The 17,901-nt window shown below is 36.3% G+C and overlaps 1 protein-coding gene across 1 annotated transcript in view; it reads right to left on the bottom strand.

Moving 5' to 3' along the window:
• LOC136874341 (phospholipid-transporting ATPase ABCA1-like) overlaps positions 1-17,901 on the bottom strand; it is a 372,334-nt gene that overhangs the window by 214,331 nt on the left and 140,102 nt on the right. Inside the window, 1 exon segment of the mRNA XM_068227760.1 lies at positions 11,002-11,236. Within this exon segment, the coding sequence (XP_068083861.1) occupies positions 11,002-11,236 (235 nt within the window).

Below are 17,901 nucleotides of genomic sequence, written 5' to 3' on the forward strand. Positions count from 1 at the left end.
ATGAAATCAGAAAATCATGCTCACATGGAGTTTTGAGGATGATGCAAGAAAGACTAACCGACATGTATGGTCCCTGCAATGAAAACACACCCCTTCACTATGTATGAAGGAATACTGGGCTAAAAGAAAAAGCCAACAAATGTTGATTCTGCATGGTCCTAAGTGACCCATTTGCAAAGAAGAAGAAGAAGAAGAAGAAGAAGAAGAAGAAGAAGAAGAAGAAGAAGAAGAAGAAGAAGAAGAAGAAGAAGAAGAAGAATGATTAAAATGCAAGTACAGCATAGGTTGTAATTTCTATTGCAGGTCATGAATAAGACTGCTTAAATCATTTAGTTGTAAAGAAAAAAAACTGAGTAAGTTAAATTCCTGTTCAATCTATTCAATTTATTTATTTATTTATTTATCGTATGGCTTTTAGTGCCAGGAGTGTCCGAGGACATGTTTGGCTCACCTGCAGGTCTTTCTATTTAACGCCCATAGGTGGAATGATGATGATGAGGTAGGGAGAGGGTGAAACCTGGTGTCAGCACGTAGCCTACTCCTGTCCAATAACACCAAGGTGTCTGCCCAAAACTGTCCCCATCCAATGGACGAATCACCATCAACAGTGTCATATACCCTCACTCCACGTAAGCATTGCGGAGAGGTTTGGAATTTAATCCAGGCTATTGACACACAATCTAGTGATTGTATACTACCACCTTCCCTGCCTTGCTGGCCAACATTCTGATGGTGAAAACTGTTTTGACCAACGGGACTCGAACCGGCTAACCACGGTGTCAGACCGTATAGACTTCAATGCCTTGACAATCATGGCCACAAGGCGGGCTTATTCTACTGCTAAATATATTTTACACAGCCAATGTTTGAAACTTTACCAGAGATTCTGGATAAGTTTCAAAATCTTCTTGAATCAGTGAGTGAAGAAATTCAGGAGAAACCCAACCACCAACAAATTTAAGCAGCACCCCTCATCTCTCAGCTAAGCAGCACCCCTCATCTCTCAGCTGTGTCCTCAGCAGATGTTTTGTCAGGATCTCAACCGACAACCATTGCCGTAGGATTACCGAGAAGATGTATCCAATGGTCTACTGTTATGAATGAGGAAGTTATGCGTCTTCAATAGTGTTACAAAAGTGGAAACTGATTTGACTGTGTTCAGCAAACTGATGAGGCAGAAATTAATTGAGAAATACTCAGACTTGTCTCAACATCTCACACAGCAAAATTTAGTGGACAGAAAGAACACAATTGTCGAAAGAAAATTGTTATCAACTGCATAAGTCACATGGATAAAACGAGAAGTAGTAGAAGAAATCCAGCTTGAAGATACTGATGACCATTTACTGACAGGGATGGAAAGAATACATAGTGAAGAAGAGCATTCAAAAGAACCTCAGGTTTCCAGAACTCATCCACATCAAAATTCAGAGTATATGTTTATGGGTGATCAGACAGTTCTCTATTATTATTAACATTGTATTTTAAATTGTATTGAATGATGTCATTCTATTTTTAATTAAATTGTTTCTTTTCAGGTACAATCTGTTGTTCAGGTACTGTCTGAGTTTTATTTAATCATGAATTAGTTTTGACAGACTGAAGAACTTAACAATTTTAGATTAACTAAGTTGAAATTTTGTTGCCATTGATGCTTTCATGGCCTGTACTTATAGACATGGCGAATGAATACACCACTTCCACTTCTATTATAATGTCTAAATTCGAACCTCATTGTCTGAGAAGCCTTTCTCGTGAACAGTTGAGATTTTCTCCTGACGATGCAAAGCAAAGTTCTCTGCGAAACGTAAAGAATTTCACCTTATTTTCTTGACGTGGCATAAGCCCAAAAGCCTATATAATGTCTACAAGTTGAAATTGAAAAGAAATGGCTTCTCCTATAACAGAAAAATAGAAACTATCCAGTCTCATTCATGCAGTTATTTGCTGACAATATATATATTTCTTGGATTTTCCATCTTCCACTAGTATTCATTTGATTAGTTATGACATTATGCTCAAACATAACACAGAACAGCTACTGCAGTAAGACAGTCACAGATGAAAGTGAATACTAGCATTTGCATTGTTGATATGCTTGTTTAGAATGTTTACAACTGACTGATAGAAACTCTTAATAACTGTCCCACAAAACAATTCAAAACAAGAAACTAGAAAATAATTATATTTTCCTGTAATCTGACCAGAAATTGTGTAAGCTAGCTACTGTCCTTTGACAACAAATGAATCAGCAAACATGAAGAATGATAAAAGTTCATGTCCATTATGTGGTGATATTACACAGAATTATACAGACTTTCTTTCTCTCTATTGCAGATACATATTTATAGTGCATTTAACCATTTGGCAACAGCCATCTTTAGCAACAGAATCTCTTGATGTCTTTTATCCATCACCAACATTGCAGTTAGACAGGCATATCTGTATGATGTAATGGTTTTGAATTGGGTCTGTTCACCCTAGAGGGGAATTCCTCAAGGCAATATTATTGGATCTTTATATATTCTTTTAAAATATATACATAAATGATATAAGTAAAGAAATGGATCAAAGATAAGGCTTTTTGCGGATGATGTTATTCTGTGTACAGCAATAAATAAGTTACAAGACTGTGAGAAACAGCAAAATAACTTTGATGATGATGTGGGATGGACAGTAGGCAATGGTATGATGATAAACGGGGTTAAAAGTCAGGTTGTGAGTTTCACAAATAGGAAAAGTCCTCTCAGTTTTAATTACTGTGTTGATGGGGTGAAAGTTCCTTTTGGGGGTCATTGAAAGTACCTAGGTATTAATATAAGGAAAGATCTTCATTGGGGTAATCACATAAATGGGACTGTAAATAAAGGGCACAGATCTCTGCACATGGTTATGAGGTTATTTAGTGGTTGCAGTAAGGATGTAAAAGAGAGGGCATATAAGTCTCTGGTAAGACCCCAATTACAGTATTGTTCCAGTGCATGGACCCTCACCAGGATTACTTGATTCAAGAACTGGAAACAAATCCAAAGAAAAGCAGCTCGATTTGTTCTGGGTGATTTCCGACAAAAGAGTAGCGTTATAAAAACGTGTCAAAGTTTGGGCTGAGAAGACCTGGAAGAAAGGAGATGAGCTGTCCGTGGAGAGATGGTGTGGGATGACATTAGTCTATATATATAAAATAAGAGTTTTGTCTGTACATTGCTGATAATTTGAAGAGAATGGTATTTCTGTATCGGTCATGTCCATAGTAACAAGAAAATGCACTTTTTACTTTTCCGTAATTTCTGTCTGTCTGTCTGTCTGTATGTATGTATGTATGTATGTATGTATGTATGTACACGCATCACGAGAAAACGGTTGAAGAGAATTTAATGAAAATTGGTATGTGAAGTCGGGGGATGAGCCTCTACAATCTAGGCTATAAATCATTTTACTCACGCTGAGTGAAATGGTAGTTTAGGGGAAGGCCTAATACTGAATTCTCAACTATTTATCTTATTAGTGGTCGTATTTTAAAGAAAATAGGTATGCAAAGTTGGGGAATAAATTGCTACAATCTAGGCCGTCAATAACTGCATTCACGCTGAGAAAAATGGTAGTTTAGGGGAAGGCCTAAAATTTAATTCTCAAATATTGTTGTTATTAGTAGTCCTATCTTGATGAAAATCGGTATGCAAAGTCAGGAAATAAGTCGCTATAGTCTAGGCTGTAAATTATTTTATTCACGCTGAGTGAAATTGTAGTTTAGGGGATGGCCTGAAATGTAATTCTCAAATATTTCTTATTAGAGGTGTAATCAATGAATGCTACATAACTAAGGTTATATAGTATTAAATTTCCTATTATTTATGTCTTATACATTGTTACCATACTGGCTATGATCACAAAGATATTCATGAATTTGGATTTTTGTTACTACTGTAAGTCCATATCAGCGCCGAGTAACGAGAAAATGGGTACACAGTATTTAATGAAAATTGGTATATAAAGTCGGAGAATAAGAAACAACAGTTTACGGTATAAAATATTTTACACCGGGCGAGTTGGTCATGCGCGGCTGTGAGCTTGCATCCAGGAGATAGTAGGTTCGAATCCCACTATCAGCAGCCCTGAGGATGGTTTTCCGTGGTTTCCCATTTTCACACCTTAATTAAGGCCACGGCCGCTTCCTTCCAACTCCTAGGCCTTTCCTATCCCATCGTCACCATAAGACCTATCTGTGTCGGTGCGACGTAAAGCCCCTAGCAAAAAAATAAATTTTCTGATACTACTGGTACATAACACACTGGACCATCATAGCATTCGGGCTATTCAATCCCTACTCTGAGGCACTGATTGGAATGAACAGTGTGCATATTTAGCGGAATAATGGCAGATGAGTGTTCATGGCAATCTGCGACCTGGTCATCCCAGCTCTGGAACTTTGAACTATTAGATTGGCACCGCAATCTAACCGCAGCACTGTTCATTAAAAGTGATAAAACGTGCGGCTTTCCATTTGATCGAGTATTTTATATGATAGCATTGCTTTTAATCGCTACATTCAAACTTACGTTTTTGTAATGACCTATGTTGATTTCAGTTAGGAAAACCACAAAGTCAGTCTTTCTGAGAATCCCGTAGCGAAGCACGGGTGCATCAGCTAGTAGACTAATAAGTTTGAGTGGTGTCTTTAAAAGTAGGAAAGATCACAATATGAAGATAAAGTTGGAATTCAAGAGGACAAATTGGGACAAACATTCATTTGTAGGGAAGGGATTTAGGGATTGGAATAACTTACCAAGTAAGATGTTCAATAAATTTCCAATTTCTTTGCAATCATTTAAGAAAAGGCTAGGAAAACAACAGATAGGGAATATGCCACCTGGGTGACTGCCCTAAATGCAGATCAGTAGTGAAAAATGATTGATTGACTAATTGATTGATTGGATTGAGAATGTTCACATCTGAGATAGTGTGTGTGTGTGATAAAAAATTCCAGAACAAAAGAAATACATACATAATCTTCATAACGACTTTTATGCTCAGATGGTATGATAAACATAAAGCGAATAATTATAGGTTAGTCAGTTTGACGTATGTTGCTTGTAAGCTTTACGGAAGTATTCTTTCTGATTATATTAGACACATTGGCAAAATTAGTATCTGGTTTGATAGAAGGCAGTTTGGATTTAGGAAACGTTATTCCAGTGAGGCTCAACCTGTACAACTCCAGCAAGATATAGCAAATATTTCAGATTCAGGAGGTCAAAATGGACTGCATCACTATTGACCTATCCAAGGCTGTTGATAGGGTAGGTCATAGAAGACTATTGATAAAAATTGGGGCTAATCTACAAGACAAAAGACTTGCTGAATGGCTGGCTAAATTTCTAGAAAATAGAGCTAGGTGAAGCATAATCTGATCCTGTAATAAGAGGAGGTCCCGTAGGGCAGTATTACTAGACCTTTATGTTTTCCCCTATTTATAAATGATATGAGTAAAGAACTGGAATCATAGATCATGCATTTGCAGGTTATGTTACTGTATACAGGTCAATGAATATGTCTATCTTGGGCAGCTTGTAAACATGAAAGGGGGCTTAAGACCAAAAATCTTCTAATGTATCAAACTAGGATGGCAAGCCTACAGAAGAAATTCTTTAATCTTCAAATCCAACATGCCAACCCACCTAAAGAAGATAGTCTTTGACCAGAGTGTTCTCCCTGTACTGACTTATGGTTGTGAAACCTGGACATTGAGCGAGTTTGTTAAGCAAAAATTCAGAACAACCCAAAGAACTATGGAACGGTTTACGCTAGGCCTCACAAAGAAAGACAGGAAGAGAGCAGATTTCATCAGGTCAGTCACAAAGGTCAGTGATATTTTAGAAAGGGTGTTTACCCTAAAATGGCAGTGGGCAGGCCATGTTACTCGGAGAACTGATGGTAGGTGGACAAAGCTTGTGCTTGAATGGAGTCCGAAAGATCATCTGAGACCTAAGGGAAGACCACTGGACAGATGGGATAAAAACATCCGGATGATTACTGGGATCAATTGGCAGAACATCGCTCAAGACCGTCCCAGATGGAGAGACCTCATGAAAGCCTACCTTGCTTCGGACTTAAAGAGGCCACATCGTAAAAACGATTGAATGTGGCTGATAGTGAGATACTGTATAGAGTAATAAATCATTTACAGGATTGTAAGTGACTACAAACTGACCTCGACAATTTTTTTGTGAGGTGGAGACAGTAGACAATGATATGATGATAAACAGGATAAAAAATACGGCTGTAAGTTTAATGATGATAATGTTATTTGCTTTATGTCCCACTAACTACTTTAACGGCTTTCAGAGATGCCGAGGTGCCGGAATTTCGTCCCGCAGGCATTCTTTTACGTGCCAGTAAATCTACCAACACGAGGTTCACATATTTGAGCACCTTCAAATACCACCGGACTGAGCCAGGATTGAACCTGCCAAGTTGGGGTCAGAAGGCCAGTGCCTCAGCTGTCCGAGCCACTCATCCCGGTGTTGTAAGTTTCACCAAGAGAAAAAGCTCTCAGTTTTAATTACTGTTTTGATGGGATGATAGTACCTCATGGGAATCATTGTAAGTACCTTGTACGTACCTTCCGTAGGTGTTAATGTAAAGAGAGATCTTCACTGGGGTAATCACATTAACAAGGTTGTAAACGAAGGTTACAGATGTCTTCATATAGTCATGAGGGTACCGGTACTGTATTTAGAGGGTGTAGTTAGGAGGTAGCATTCATTTCATCTTCATTTGCTCCTCCACTGAGTTTGGCATCAGGAAGGGCATCCGACAGTAAAAACAGGTCATATAAATTCATCTCGCCTCCCAACCGTGTCAAAAAACAGCATTAAGAAGTAGACAAAACAAATAAAGTAAGGATGTAAAGGGGAGGGCATATAAGTCTCTGGTAAGAACCCAATTAGAGTATGGTTCTAGGTATAGGAACCACACCAGGATTATTTGATACAAGAAATGGAAAAGATCCAGAGGGAAGTAGCAAGATTTGCTCTGAGTGATTTCTGTCCGTATTAATGAACTTGACCATTTTCGGTGGTAGTGTTATGAAAATGTTACAAATTTTCAGGTGGGAAGAATTGAGCTGCTTTACTAAGCAGTATGTTCCAAGCTGTCAGTGGAGAGATGGCGGTGAACGACATTAGTAGACAAATAAGCTTGAGTGGAGCTTTTAAACGTAGGCAATACCATAATGTGAAGATAAAGTTGGAATTCAAGAGGACATACTGATGCAAAAATTCATTTTTTGGAAGAGGAATTATGGACTAGAATGATTTATCAAGGGAAATGTTTGAAAAATTTTCAAGATCTTTTGAATCATTTAAGAAAATATTACAGCAGTCTTGGTGATGGTTGATTTATAAGGAAGTACAACTAAGCAACCATCCTTTATTAATATTAATTAGAAGGGAAAATGAAGCTATCAACAAAAGGAAGAGAACGGCGATGAAGGTCATGAAAAAGACTACCAAGGCCTCATAAACCTAATACCATCAGGGTCAGAAAAGTTGACAAAGAGAGGTCAGATAAGAGAGATGGAAGTGAAGAGACTGGCACCAGTATGTGGAAGTAATGCCAGATTCAGCTATGGGGAACAGTTGTGGCCAACCTATGCTCCTGAGATGAAAGCCCTTGGGTCTCCTTTTAGTCACCTTTTATGACAGGCAGGGGATACCATGGATGTAATCTACTGTCCCCACCCACACAGTGAGAAGACTAAGTAAACAACTGATAGCAAATTTGCAACATTGGCAACAGCCCTATTTTAAGATCAAAGACTGACTGACTGACTGACTGACTGACTGACTGACTGACTGACTGACTGATTCATTCAATCTTCTCCCTTCCTCTTCTCTCAGTATGTCTGAAGTTATTTTTCTCACAAGGGCACCAGGAATAACATCACTAGTGAAAACACAGCGAGTTTAAGAGGAAAATGTGTATAAAATTTGAGTGAAGTTAATGCATAATATTTATTTCCAACAGTAAAGAATAATGTTTACAAATTTTAAATTGCTATTCATAAATATACAAATGCCATGAATTAGTTGTGATAGTCATTTGATTTTTACAGAATGTGTCAGCACATTGAAACAGACAATATTTTTATGATGTCCTAAGGAATCCATGTATCATTCACACATATTCCGAGTACAACAACATTTGCTGACAAGCAGTCTTTTTCCTGTACCTATCATTTGATAATGCAACAGATATACAACCTGGCAGTCTAGCGATGACAGAAGTGGAATATTGTTATCCTGCAAAGGTACTATACCAAGTGCCAACAGTCTCTTTGAGAGTGGATGAGCGGGTATGGGTAAGGGCACTCTATTGTCCTGGGGACAAGAAATTGTTCCCAAAGGCGGAGGAATCAGTTTGATCAACGGCATTAGGATGCAGAAGGCAACAGGAAACCACTGCATTAAAGATCCTGAGAGATATTCCAATAAATCCACATGGCATGGCTGCAACTTCAAGATCGGAGCTGGCCGTGTGGATCGTCTACCTCCGTTTGGAGACGACGGCTTAAGAAGAAGAAAGGTACTGCAACATGTGCCCTGGTAATGTCAAGTTAAAATATGGCCTTCAAGAACATAAGTCCAACTAGTCTCCAAAATGCCACTGAAATGATGGGAACTTGTAATGGTGATACTGATATGTGCTAGAGGAGATTTCCTATCATAAACAGTACCACCCTAGACAATAATGTCCTGCAGTGTAGCGGTATCCTTCATGCCAATATTCTTAATGATCCCACTCACAAGGTCAACAATATTTGACAAGGATTTACCCATCATGTATGACTAAACAGAAGTGTAATTCAATAATAATGTTATTAGGTTTGTCTTCTAACAACTTTTATATTTTTTGGAGACATTGAGGTGTCAGAATTTTTCCCCACGGTAGTTCTTTTATGTGCCAGTAAAACTACCAACATGAGGCTGACATATCTGAACACCTTCAAATAACCATCAACTTGAGACCTAAGCTATTCAGACCAGAAATGTGATCCATTCGAAAAAACAATATTTTGTGATAGATTACAAATGGTAACCTCTGGAGAGAGGAGAAGACATAGGATAAAATGTTTGCTATTCACCAATGATAAGCAAATGCAGTGGATGCAGCAGAATACACAATCACTGACAACCTTACAAAATTATGATTCTCTCTAGCACTGTCCAACACTGGACATCCAAAACATTCTCACTGTATGGTACAACTTTGTTCAAACAAACACTGTACCCAACTAACCATGTCACTTCCTGGAATGACACATTACACTCTCATGTCAACAATGTAACTTCTTTCAAGTTCCCTAAGTTGTGGAGTTACGTTCTGCCTTGGCATCTAAAATGGCTTGAATGACCTAAAACTACAACACAGTTAATTGATTCACTAGTCTGCATTTTAAAACTTTTTGTCAGATGCTTTGTTAAAAGTCTTCTTAAGACGTCGTCTTCGAAAGGAGGTTGACGATCCACATGGCCAGCTCTGATCTTGACAATGCAACACGAAAGACCTCCGATGTATAACAATGCCATCTTCGGATATCCTTCAACCACAAATTTCTTCATCTTCCAAAAGACCTTTTCCCATGAATTTTCCCTTCAATAATTAATTGTAATAACTGGTATTTATCACCTCTCATAATATGTCCCAAGCATCTTGTTTTTCATTGTTTTATAACAAGTAATAGTTCTCTTTGATTTTCCATCCAACGAAGGACCTCAATATTCGAAATTTTCAGTATCCATGGCATACGTAGAATACATCTGTACAAATACATTTCAAATTCCTCAATTCGTTTCTCAGTATTTGGGTCCAAGGTCCAACTTTCACACCCGTAAAGGAGGACAGAGTATATGTAACGGTGGATCATCCTGATTCTCAGTGATAAACTGAGGTCTGATCGTATGAAGAATTTTCTCATATCAATGAATTGTTTCCGGGCTTGTTCTATTTTAGATTTAACCTCTTTCTTAGAATCACATTAGACTGTCCAAAATAGTGCCTAAATATTTGAAGGAGGATACTTGCTCAACTGTGTTTCCTTTTATTGTGAGGGATATTGGGTTTATCCTTTTAGAGAATACCATAACCTTGGGTTCGGAAGTGTTAATAATTAGGCCATATTCCCCACTTCATTGAACTAGGCGGTTTATCATGCATTGAAGAACAGGTAGTTTATCTGCTATGATGACAGTGTCATCTGCATATCTAATGTTGTTAACAACTTTTCCATTTATCGTGATCCCTCCACAATCATCCGCCAATGCTTCCTTGAAGATTACCTCAGAATAAGTATTGACCAGACGAGGAGATAATAAACAACCTTGACGTACCTTGACTGATCAAGGAACTTCAGGAACAATTTCAATTAGAAAATTGAAATTGAAATTGAAATTGTTCCTGAAGTTCCTTGATCAGTTTTGACATTTGTTGTCTGATTCCAGTATACATTACTGATTATACGTAGATCATTGCGATCAATACCGAGTTGTTAAAGAATCGTGATCAACTTTTCATGTTTAACACAGTCAAATGCCTTTTTGTAATCTATAAAACAAACATAAACATCCACATTCATATCCATGCACCGCTGCATTAATACATTTAAGGAGAAAAGTGCTTCACACGTGCTAAGACCATTCCTAAAACCAAATTGACTCTGATCCATGCAAGATTCACATTTCTTATATACTCGAGAGTATATGATCCGGTGGAAAATTTTGAGTACATGAGACATCAAACTTATCAAATGGTAGTCATAACAATGAGATGAGTTGAACTTTTTCGGTAATGGAATGAATGTTGATTTTAGTCAGTCATATGGTATCTTTCCTGAGGCATAAATGTGATTAAATAATGATGTTATGATGTCAAGGCCGGTAGATTCCTGTTCTGTCATGACTTTAAGAACTTCGGCATAAACTCCATCTGGGCCCATGGCTTTACTATTCTTCTGAAGTTTTATAGCATGCACAACTTCATTCTTAGTTATTTCAGGGCCAATTTCATTTATTCTCTTATCAAGCGTGGGGGGATCATTACTATCATCTTGAAAAATAGATTTGATGTATTTCCGCTGCCATCTTTTGAGCTTCTCTTCAACACCTAAGATGATTTCATTGTTGTCATTTCTCAGAATATGACCATGCCATTTCAGTTGCAAACCATTAAGCTCTTTTACCTTTTTATGTAGATTGAAAAAAAATCACTCTTGAAGGATCTCAATTTCTTTGCATTTGTCAGACATCCACATTTCTCGAGCTTCTCTGCATTTTCTATGTATAGTTTTGTTCAATTCTTTGTACTGAATTTGATCTTTTGTTTTTTACTTCCTTCTTTCATTCATCAGTTCCAAAATTTCCTCTGTCATCCAATTCTGCTTCTTTTTGTTGTTAATGTGTCCTATGTGAATGTCTTGGACTTCAATCATGCTGTTTTTTGACAGAATTCCATGTGGATTCCACTTACGTGAGATTTGTGTTTTCTATTGTTTTCATTTTTTTCCAGAGCATTTCTCACAGTGACTCTCACATCCTGATACATTAGTTTTTTGATATCAACACATTTGGATGGTGGAGCATTTCTTATAGCTTTTCTAAATCGAAGCATTCTGAAATCCATTACTAGTGGATTATGATCACTATTAATATCAGCACCAGGATACTTTATCATGGATATCACATTACGTATTTCCTTAGATGCTGACCTACCAAAATGAAATCAATTTGATTCCTTATAATATTTTCAGCATCATTGGAAGGTGAAGTCCATGTGTAACAGTCGCCTATGAGGAAGCTTGAAGAATGTTAGAAATGAACAAGTCATGTTCTGCACAAAACTGTACGAGTCTGTCTCCTCTGAAATTTCTTATTCCAAGACCATAGTTAAAAGTAGGTGTTCTAAAATCAATTGTTTACACTGATTCTAGAAAGTACTTTCATTTTTGCCTTTCACATCAGGTTTTTACACAAAATAAGAAGTAGTGTTTTGATGATTTTAACTTCTGAGCTCATAAATATATTCGAACACCATTTCACACAAGGTGAGTTTTTATTCAATACATTTAAAAAATACTCTACAGAACTCCTCTAATTTATGTTGTGACTATCTTGTATCAAAACAAGAAGTCAACGGTGTTCCATTTTAAACTTTCTATTCTTTGACTTCCTTGCAGAACCTTAAAGATGACTGTCCCTCTTCAACATCCAACAGTAGTCAGTCATCACAGATGCATTCCAGGTCTCCTGGTACCTCCTCTCCATATCCTTAATATCTTGGTGAAAACGTTCACTCTGCTCTTCATTATAATGTCCCAAATTTACCGGAAAGTAGTCGATATGCATGTGTAGAAAGTGGACTTTCACACTCATGTTACAACCCATCTTCTTGAAATTTTTCAACATGGCCCTATTATTAGGTACTTTGTTACTCCCTAGAATGTTCTCAGTAACTGATCGTAAGGAGGTCCATTTGTCTTTTTCTCTCTTTTTCATTTTCTTATCAAAATCTTCATTCTTCATCAATTTCTCTATTTGAGGACCAACAAAAATTCCAGCTTTCAATTTGTCTTGTGTAATGAAGGGAAATGTCTTGGAAAGGTACCTGAAGCAGCGTGGTAGAGCCCTTACAAATTGCTTCATCAAGCCCAATTTTATGTGAAGTGGTGGAAGCAAGATTTTTTTGGTTCTACAAGTCATTCGTGCATGATATTTTTTAGTTCTAGGCATAAAATTTCTCTGATCTGGCCAAACTCTCACACTCCAATGTCTTTGCCTTGCCCGACTGTCCCTTTCATATAAAATGCAAGGCATTTTTGTGAACCCAACTTGTTGTCCTAATAGTATTCCGATAACTTGGAAGACTGAAATAATAACATTAAGTTATTTATTAGACCACCTAATCAATACAAAATCGTCTTGGATGATTTACATAAATTTGTTAGCTAATAGTGGGACATGTTTCGCCTTCTCTGAAGGCATCATCAGCCATAGTCTTAACCTTAAATTAAAAATAAGCGTCTAAATAACATGTAGTGATGAAATGAATTTTAAAATCTTGAAGAGATTTGAAGTAAAATAACATTAAAAATAACAATGATGGTTTGAAAATACAATGTGATGAGATACAATAGTGGAAGTATTAACAAAATTAACCTTAGAAGGCTGCTAAAATAAGTACAATGGAATAAAACAGATTGTTAAACAACAAGTAGTAAGATTGCATAAAAGTAAAGTTGATAGTAATGGCGGTTATAATTTGACGATGGCGAAAAATCTTATATAATCAAAGTAAAGAGGAGAGAGTAAAAGTCAAAGTTAGTCGGGAGATCCGAAGTTCATCATGATCTTGAAGAAAAAAGATGAAAGTCAGATGCATATGGTGAAGTTGTAGAACACGTTGAGGATATGAAGTTGGTGAATAGAAGTTGAAGAACAGTTTCAAATAGGATCACTATGGACCATCTCAAAATTTGAAGTGATGTTCAAATGTTGTAAATTGTGAGTTTGTAGATATTCTAGTTGAAAAAGCATATACAAGTGGAATCTGTAAATGGAAGCAAGAAACGTAGAGTTAATTGTGTGAAAAGATATTTGAAAAATATTGAAGTAGAATCTTATGCACTTACCATTTGACGGTGACAAAGATAGCTTGTAATATTATGAGTTAGAAGTATTTGCAACAGTAGACTTCTTGCTACGTGTGTTATAACTGAAGTTTTGTGCTGGAGGTGGAGGGGGATCTGTTTGCGTTGACGTAACTATTAGAGGGGGGCTGCTATTGGTGGGAGGGAAGGAAGAGAGTGTATTACTGCGCGTGTTGTAACGGTGTAAGGCTATTGGAGGGAGCGATGTTCCGGTGGGTGTGGCTATGGGTTTATTGGTTGTATTTGAATTAGAGGTACTAGCGGCGGGGGGAAGGGAGGGGGGTATATTGGCTGTAGGGGAGGTGGGAACTCTAATTGATGTGAGGTTGAAGATTTTTAAGAATTTGTTGGTGAGGGAAGTTGATTCTCGTAATAAAATAAGAATCTGTTCATACAAGGGGCTTTTTTTATCAATAGTGTCATTTAGATTTTTATCTTTATTAAAATGTTGGTCGAGGAAAATAAATAAGTTTTCATATTCTGTCATGAGTTTGCTTTTATCAACTCTTTTTAGGATATGGAGGTCTTGTTCTATTGTGGTGAATTTATGCCCGGTGTCCCTCATATGGTTGGCCATTGCGGAGAATTTGTTGTGTCTTTGGGCATTGTAATGCTCGGCGTATCTGGTAGAGAAGCTGCGGCCAGTTTGGCCAACATAAGAAAAATTACATGTAGAGCATTTCAATCTGTATATTCCTGATCCAGAGTAACTATTGTCTGTGATGTTGATAGAGTTGTGATTGAAGAATAAATTGCGATTAGTGTTTTTTGTTGTGTAGGCTATTTTTATTTCGTGCTTCATTAATGAATTGGTTATCGGGTAAATGCTATGGTTAGTGAACGTGAATTTAGCGTATTTTGGTTTGACGGGTTTTAATGGAGTTAAATTGGTAGCTAGTTTCAGTTTGGTTTTATTGATGATTTTATCAATCATATTCGTGTTAAATCCATTGAATTTAGCTATTTCCTTGATGAATAGTAATTCTTTCTTTAAATTAGTAGAGGACATAGGGATCTTTAATGCTCTATATATTAAACTGTGATAAGTGGCTTTTTTATGTGAGTTGGGATGTAAAGAATCATTTTTTATGGTTGTTGGAGAAAAGGTGGGTTTTCTGTATATTTGGAAGTCGAATTTGTTCAATGCTCGTGTGATTTTGATATCTAAGAAGTTCAAAGAGTTATTGATCTCATCTTCTTTAGTGAATTTAATATTATTATCTAAGTTGTTGAGGAATGATAGTATGTTATTGCTGTTGTTGATTTGTTTATCAATGATAGCTATGGTATCATCAACATAGCGATGCCAAAGACAGAGTCCGTTGATGTTATTAATAATCTTACTATGTTCGAGATTATCTAAGTATATGTCGGCTAGTATTCCAGATAACGGGTCTCCCATCGCTAGACCTTCTTGTTTGTAAATTTTCTTATTGAAGGTAAAATAGTTGTTGTCTAAAACGAAATTAAGTAATTTTAACCATTCATCAATTTCGATTCTACTCAATGTGCTATGTTTCAACAGATTGTTTTTTATGATGTTAATAGTATTGTTGATAGGGATATTAGTATACATGTTGGTGATGTCAAAAGAACATAAAACGTGGTTTGGTTGTAGACTGAACTTATTTAGGGAATTACAGAGTTCGATCGAGTTCTTTATGGGGTTGGAGTTGTGAAATTTGAAGTGTTTTTTTAGGAATTTGTGTAGGAATTGAGAGGTTTTATAGGTAGGACTATTGATACTATTAATTATAGGCCGAATGGGGACATCATTTTTATGAATTTTGGGCAGTGATCTGACTGTAGGTAATTTTGGGTTCATTACAGTTAATTTCTGATAATCTTGATCATTTAAAATGAAGTTAGAATTTTTCAGAAGGTTCTTTAAGTTACGCTGTATTTTGTTTGTTGGATCTTTGTTAATTAAGGTATAGGTATTGTCTGAAAAAAAGGTTTCAGTTTTATTGATGTAATCTTGTTTGTTCATTATTACTATGGTGTTGCCCTTATCTGCTTTTGTAATTACTACGTTGTTGTTATGGATTTTGGATTTCAGGTTTAGAATTTGTTTCGAGACATTGTGGTTATTATTAGATGTTATCTCATTAATTAAAGTTGGGAGTTTCTTTTTTACTTCATATCGTACGTCATTCTGTTTATCAATTGGGATTTGTTTATCGATATTAGTTTCGGTTTCAGCGATGGTAGTGATGATGTCTTCTGCCTTTTTGTGATTAGGCCAATTATGTTTGATGCCTTTATCTAATAGATTTAATTCTTGGTTAGAGAAGGTTGCATTAGATAGGTTGATTGTAGTGGGAATGTTAGTCAAATGGGAAGGGGACACTTTGTTGTTTGTATTTTGGTCAGGAGTTTTACATTTGTTTTCTTGAAGACTAAGTAATTTAAGGTTTAGGGTTTTCTGTTTCTTGTCTAATACGTAAGATAGTTTGAGGTCAGTGTACCTTAAAAATGAGCTCCATTCAAGTGGGGGTAATTTCTGAGAGATGGTCAAATGAGTCTTATATAATTGTAAATTTAGTAAAGATTTCTTCTTGTATAATAGTTTAATTTCATTTTTCAACCATATGTTGTTTACTTTCTTTTGAGTGGCATTAGATTTTGAATAGGGATGACTTTTTCTTTGTAAAGATTTGAGAAATTTAGGTACCAACTCTAATTTCAAGCAATCTTTAAGAAACTTGATATCTCTAGAAATCTTGCCTATTTTAATTTTTAGGTTCAAGTACTTGTTAGGTTTTACTATTGCCTGGTTGGCATTGACATTACATGTAATAAATATCATTTTTGGTCCGTATTGATGATATTAGATTGAAATAATAACATTAAGTTATTTATTAGACCACCTAATCAATACAAAATCGTCTTGGATGATTTACATAAATTTGTTAGCTAATAGTGGGACATGTTTCGCCTTCTCTGAAGGCATCATCAGCCATAGTCTTAACCTTAAATTAAAAATAAGCGTCTAAATAACATGTAGTGATGAAATGAATTTTAAAATCTTGAAGAGATTTGAAGTAAAATAACATTAAAAATAACAATGATGGTTTGAAAATACAATGTGATGAGATACAATAGTGGAAGTATTAACAAAATTAACCTTAGAAGGCTGCTAAAATAAGTACAATGGAATAAAACAGATTGTTAAACAACAAGTAGTAAGATTGCATAAAAGTAAAGTTGATAGTAATGGCGGTTATAATTTGACGATGGCGAAAAATCTTATATAATCAAAGTAAAGAGGAGAGAGTAAAAGTCAAAGTTAGTCGGGAGATCCGAAGTTCATCATGATCTTGAAGAAAAAAGATGAAAGTCAGATGCATATGGTGAAGTTGTAGAACACGTTGAGGATATGAAGTTGGTGAATAGAAGTTGAAGAACAGTTTCAAATAGGATCACTATGGACCATCTCAAAATTTGAAGTGATGTTCAAATGTTGTAAATTGTGAGTTTGTAGATATTCTAGTTGAAAAAGCATATACAAGTGGAATCTGTAAATGGAAGCAAGAAACGTAGAGTTAATTGTGTGAAAAGATATTTGAAAAATATTGAAGTAGAATCTTATGCACTTACCATTTGACGGTGACAAAGATAGCTTGTAATATTATGAGTTAGAAGTATTTGCAACAGTAGACTTCTTGCTACGTGTGTTATAACTGAAGTTTTGTGCTGGAGGTGGAGGGGGATCTGTTTGCGTTGACGTAACTATTAGAGGGGGGCTGCTATTGGTGGGAGGGAAGGAAGAGAGTGTATTACTGTGCGTGTTGTAACGGTGTAAGGCTATTGGAGGGAGCGATGTTCCGGTGGGTGTGGCTATGGGTTTATTGGTTGTATTTGAATTAGAGGTACTAGCGGCGGGGGGAAGGGAGGGGGGTATATTGGCTGTAGGGGAGGTGGGAACTCTAATTGATGTGAGGTTGAAGATTTTTAAGAATTTGTTGGTGAGGGAAGTTGATTCTCGTAATAAAATAAGAATCTGTTCATACAAGGGGCTTTTTTTATCAATAGTGTCATTTAGATTTTTATCTTTATTAAAATGTTGGTCGAGGAAAATAAATAAGTTTTCATATTCTGTCATGAGTTTGCTTTTATCCCTTCCCATTTGACTAACATTCCCACTACAATCAACCTATCTAATGCAACCTTCTCTAACCAAGAATTAAATCTATTAGATA

This window comes from Anabrus simplex, chromosome 5 (genome assembly GCF_040414725.1).
Source record: "Anabrus simplex isolate iqAnaSimp1 chromosome 5, ASM4041472v1, whole genome shotgun sequence".
NCBI classification, from domain to species: Eukaryota; Metazoa; Arthropoda; class Insecta; order Orthoptera; family Tettigoniidae; genus Anabrus; species Anabrus simplex.